The sequence below is a fragment of the Neltuma alba genome, unplaced genomic scaffold (assembly GCF_004799145.2).
Source record: "Neltuma alba isolate B1F8T4 unplaced genomic scaffold, ASM479914v2 tig00011277_pilon, whole genome shotgun sequence".
Classification (NCBI taxonomy): domain Eukaryota; kingdom Viridiplantae; phylum Streptophyta; class Magnoliopsida; order Fabales; family Fabaceae; genus Neltuma; species Neltuma alba.
Window position 1 is genome coordinate 984894 of NW_021635987.1, and position 5740 is coordinate 990633.

A 5740-nucleotide genomic window follows, 5' to 3' on the forward strand; every position below is an offset into this window, starting at 1 on the left:
AAATATCAAAGTATGCTTAAGCGAGGATAGGAACAAAACTCAAATCTATTTAAACTCAAAAGAAACATCATATTTTAATCAAAGAAAACAACCAAATCACAAAAATTATGAAGCCCACGGAAGAAATGGAGGATAAAAGGCGAAAAACTCACAAATAAGAATGAAGAGGATGACATGGTTGGTGACAGCAATAGCAACAGCGACAATAACAGTAACAGAAAAACATGGCGGAAATAATAGAAGCAAAAAATAAATACCAGTAAAGGTAGGAGGAGGGAGAAAATCGAGTGAAGACGGTAATAGAGAACCATGAGCTCTGAGTATAAAAAAGTAAAAACCATCACGTGATGGATAGGGTTTTAAAATTCTGATAGATTTTTTAAGGCGATTTTTAAAAAAAAACCACCATGAAAAATCTTTTTTACGACAATTATTTTAAAAACCTCCGTTAATAAAACTTCTCACATTGATTCTGTGAAAAATGAAATTTTTTTCTTATAATTATAAAAATATTACTGTCATTTTTTTTAAATGTTTTTTTTAACAACCGCTGTAAATTAGCGTGGTCAAAATTTGTTTTTTTTTCAAGTAGTGTACGGCGAAAGTCATATAACGAGAGCTAACAACGTAACTAGCATTGGCCCACTTATCCTTCATCTTAACCAATGTTCGTGATAATGACCTTGCAGAGTCTTTTGAGAAAGACTTTCAAAGAAGACCGGAGGATGTGTCAATCACGGAATCGCTTGATTGATTGATTGAGAGAGCGAGAGAGGGCGAGAGAGAGAAGAATGACGACAAGGCTTGTTGCTCTCCTAATGCATATTAAATATTAATAATCCTTTAAAGGGGGTCAAGCCAATGACGCTTAATATATGCCTCCAGGTTTCTTGTTTCCAAGTCTCTTTCTGTGTATCCCTTTGCTTCATTAATTTCAATCTTTCTTCATCCGCGGAAGCAGCAGAAGCCTCATGAATCTCTCTCTCTCTCTCTCTCTAACTTCTCTGATCTTTGCCATCGACAAGATCCGTCATATCCCCTTCACCGACTCATCAATTCACAGGTAACTTTCCGCTCCATCTACATACGTACGCCGTTTTTCTTTTTGGCACGACTGATGATGATGCTAGTTGATCCAGTTTTAACGGAGTCATCTTATTCTTCTTCAAAACGACACGATGGATCGTTCCAACACTCCAATATCTTTGAAGCGGAGGCAAGAGTCCATGGATCTGGTCAATGAGCCTATGAGCCAGCCGTGCAACCAATTAATTTTTTCACTTTCAGTTGGAAGATATATAAGAGCTAGTTGACTAATTTGAGTAGATTAAGAAAGTTTGTTGAATTAGTTATTTGTAATAATTAAGTATTGTCTTCTCTAAAATACTATTGCTAATCATATGTATTAACTATAACTACCATTTAATTGAACCTTTAAAATGTGCAACTACTATAAGAACTATTTTAGAAGAAATAGATAAATATAAGAGACAAAATGAATATGGGTCTTATATTTAGAATCAAAATAAAAGTCAAACGAAGTTTTATATAAAAAACCGGAGGTAATACTAAAAAAAGGACGAGTACCAAAAATAAATGAAAGAGGGACATTTTGATCAGCACAAAAGAAATCAACTCCCACCAAGAAATAATCTGTGCTTTATTTTCTCCTATTTTTATTCTTACCTGGGATTCAAAGCGTGATTTTGAAGCCAGATCATCGAAGCTTCCACCTACCTCCAGCCGCAAAATTAGATTTTTGTTATTAAATTGAAAAGCTTTTCATTTTTTTAACTGTTAAATAATTATAAATTATTTATCCTCACATGATTGTTTCATAGGTCTGTCTAGTGAAAAAATTTGGACTAGTTGATCGTGTTAGATTTGGTAAGCACACATATCCTCCTATTGAAGGCAAACTTGTTTGAGGTACTATTTGGCACTAAATGAGGATACCTCCTCCTATTATTTGTCCTTATTCACGAGTCTGAAATATACCATTGCTCCTCAATGTAAGAACGATTTAACTAATTTGAATAAATTAAAAAAATTAATTAAGTTAATTATTTGTTACAAATATGAGTTTATTTTTGGGAGATTACAATGAGGTCCCGAAAAATAATTACAAGGCAAGTGCCCGAGATTGTCATTTCCCACTCTAAAACTTATCATTACAGGTTGCTTAAGTTGTTATTAGAACTTTTTAATAATTATTTTTCTTCTTTGGGACTTGATAGTAATTCTCTCTTGATTTTTCTAAAGTGTCCTTTTTCAATCATGACATCTCTTAGATGGAAAATTTTAGACATGTATAATTAATAGAGATACTTTAGACAATAAAATAGATTGAGATCTTATATTTAAGACCGAATCAAATTTTCAAATAGCCCTTATATTAAGGAACGAAAATAGTAATATCATTTTGAATTTTAAAAAAATAGCAGTCCATCAAACTGGATTATGAATTATTTAATTTATACATGAATATTCCATTAACGCATTTTTATTTGAATGTTACTTTATTTAGGATTACACAAAAATACTTTTGTACATATTATATTATTTTAACCACGTCTAATCTAACACCGGGTTAAACCAATGTTTGTGTAATTTAAAATATTGTAGGCAATGAATATGAAGTGCTCTTGAGTTTTAGTAGAGGCAAAGAGACTCCAAAATCTTTCCCTTCCTATCTCTATTCATCTCTATGTGCAGCTAGAATTTTCGTTTTCAAAGATGATGTCTCAATTGAACTATTGTAAAGCATTATTGAAGGTTCTAAAATTTCAATAATCATCTTCTCTAAACACTACGCTAGTTCCAAAACATGCCTTGGGGAACTCACAAAAATGATGAAGTTTCACAGACCATATGATCAGGTAGTTCATAGCCACTAGCTCTTGCAACCGTGGGTTCTTTTTTGCGTTGTAGGTCACTGGATGAATGGAAATTGGGATTGCTGAAGATGAATAGATTTCTCCAACATAATATATACGTCACTCTAAAGCTCAGCTTTAACTCTTTAAATGCTGAAGAAAAAGAAATGTTTCTAAATATAGTTTTATTTTATATTAGGGAGGACATGGATGATGTGATCCAAAAGCTGGATGCCTGTGGATGCCATGCTCGCATAGGGATAGAAGTCCTGGAGGATCGAGGCCTGGTAACCATTGACAACAACAAATTACTTAGAATGCATAATCTGTTGCAGCTCACTGGAAAGCAAATCATATGTCAAACTTCGCGAAACGAGCTTGGAAATCGAGGTACATTATCATTTTGCAAGGATGCATTATGCGCTTCACGTATTATCCAACATGCACATAGCAATATTGGTAATTATTATTGTTGTCCGTAGTATTTCCGAAATTTTATAATCTAATATTATAAAAATGTTTATTTTATAATAATATTTTAATTATATTAATCTAAATAGAACTTTAATGATATTATGTTTTTCTAAAATATTTTATCAGCTTATAGGTATGAGATGGTCTTGAGTTTTAGAGGTGACACTCAGAAAAATTTTACTTCACATCTCTATAGGTCTCTACGTTATGCTGGCATTCATGTTTTCAAAGATCATGTTGAGCTTCCCAAAAGGAAAGTACCTCAAAGCGGAACTATTGCAAGCAATTGGAAGTTCAAAAATCTCAATCGTCATCTTCTCTGGGGAATATGTTGGATCTAAGTGGTGTTTAGAGGAATTATCAATGATCACGGAGCTTCATGAATCAAATAACAATCAGGTGATTCTACCTGTGTTTTACCATGTGGATCCATCAGAAATTCATCATCAAAGTTCACATTTTGGAATAGTATTTAAAGATCTCATAAAAGGTAATTCATCACCATCAAAAGATCGAGTTTCAGAGTGGGGGAAGCCCTTGCTAAGGCTGGAAGCCTTGTAGGAACCGTTGTACTTAGCTCGAGGTAATATTTTTTTACTCCTTATTTACTTTTGATTGAGACACTTGATATATGTTTATACGTATGCATATTATCTGGAGCACGACTCACTTTTATTTGTTTCCTGCCAGGCACAGTTTTAAAAGTTGCATATATAGTAAAATTCATCAAACCTAATATAGCAAATGTATTGTTCTACTCACAATTTCCTTTAATATTTTATCAAACCTAGTAGTAGGGCTAGAAAGCATATTCATCTCATAGTCATATCATGCATGGCTTATTATAAAAATCAACTAAGCACGTGATATATGGGAAGAACGGAAAGGGCCTTTCCCACTTCGCTTCCCCTCCATTTCCATCCACTTCTAATCTTAACCATATTGTAATATGAACGGTCCAGATTTCAATTATATAAAATTATTTTGTAAAATATTTTTTTATTATTGTTTTAAATTATCATGAGTAAAATTTAGTAGTTTAACTTTATTGATTTTTTAAGTAAAATTAACATTTTATTCATAATTTTATAAAATATGAAATCTCAACTGTTTAAATTGCAATATTATGGTTGAGATGAGAAGTGGAGAAAAATGAAGGGAAAGGAAGTGGAGAGACCCTTTTCCCATGATATATGCAGTATCTCCGGCAAAAAAAAAAAAAGTGGTTTCATTAATCGTGCTTTATTCCAATTAGTTTTTGCGTTTTACTTTTGAATCATTTAAATTGTAACTCATTAACCATCTGTGTGAATGAATTCTTATTGTAAGCCCCTTTTTAATCAAAATCATAAGTGGCTTTAGGAATTACATGAAGCCTTAAGCCATTCCCCACTTCCAATTTTTTATGTATGAAGACCTTATTAGTCAGGTAGAAAAGGAAATTATTTAAAGAGTACTTGGTCATTTGACAAATATTTGAAGAACAAAAAATGGTTTTGTTATCTTTTATTTATTTTAATAATTTTGAAATTTTCTAGTTATTTTATACTAAATTCAACTCGATTAAGATTTGTTTTAATTATTAATTAATTAGGAAAGGTTTAGGGCTCTCTACAAACATGCCTTAAAACCTCGTATGTATGCCTTAATTATCATTGAATGAAATCATAAGTTTAAATTGTCTTCTCTCGTTTCTCTCAACTTCTCCCAAATTCTCTTTGGCTCTCCCCCTTTCTCTTTTCTCTTTCCCTTACACATTCCAAATCATGTAAATAATTGTGATATTGATTCACATAAATTAATCTGCTCACAGTGAACTAAATTTTTGTATCGCAGTGAAATCATGAGTATTTATTCATAATATCTCCTTTTTCTTCCAAACACCACATGGACATTTCAAAATATTGAATTTATTTATTTGTAATATTGTGCGTGTTTATATATCAAATGCACATTTCCCAGTATCCTTATATGATTCGCGGGGATGGGAGCGAATATGTTAAAGATGTTGTTAGGGAAGTTTGTTATATATTGGGCAAGAAGTGAAAAATTTGTTTGTCCTGACCACCTAGTAGGAGTGGATAATCGCGTGCAAGAAGTGATCACAATGTTCCAAAATCATCAATCTGAAAATGTTGTCATGGTAGGGATATGGGGAATGGGGGGCTTAGGTAAAACCACTATTGCCAGGGCCATCTATAATGAAATTGGTTGCACTTTTGAGGGCAGAAGTCACCTTTCAAACATTAGAAAAGTTTGGGGTCAAGAATAGGACAACATGAGCTTACAGAACCAACTTCATTCAGGCATATGCAAGACAACACAAATGAAGATAAATAACATTGCATTAGGAAAAAGCATATTGAGGGATGGACTTTGCCAAAAAAAAA

General features: G+C 32.5%; 1 protein-coding gene across 1 annotated transcript; it reads left to right on the top strand.

Annotated features, from left to right (window-relative positions):
- Positions 1-3082: 3082 nt before the first annotated feature.
- Positions 3083-3911, top strand: LOC114711117 (disease resistance protein TAO1-like). Its single transcript, XM_028895466.1, has 2 exons — positions 3083-3266; positions 3547-3911. The coding sequence occupies exons 1-2, from the start codon at positions 3083-3085 to the stop codon at positions 3909-3911; spliced, it is 549 nt and encodes a 182-aa protein (XP_028751299.1).
- The last annotated feature ends 1829 nt before the right edge of the window (positions 3912-5740 follow it).

Excerpts from the sequence above, each read along its gene's own strand:
- LOC114711117 (XM_028895466.1), top strand. The coding sequence starts at position 3,083 with ATGGATGATGTGATCCAAAAGCTGGATGCCTGTGGATGCCATGCTCGC. Across the intron at positions 3,267-3,546 it reads AAACGAGCTTGGAAATCGAG|GTCTCTACGTTATGCTGGCA; the intron begins GTACATTATCAT and ends ACATCTCTATAG.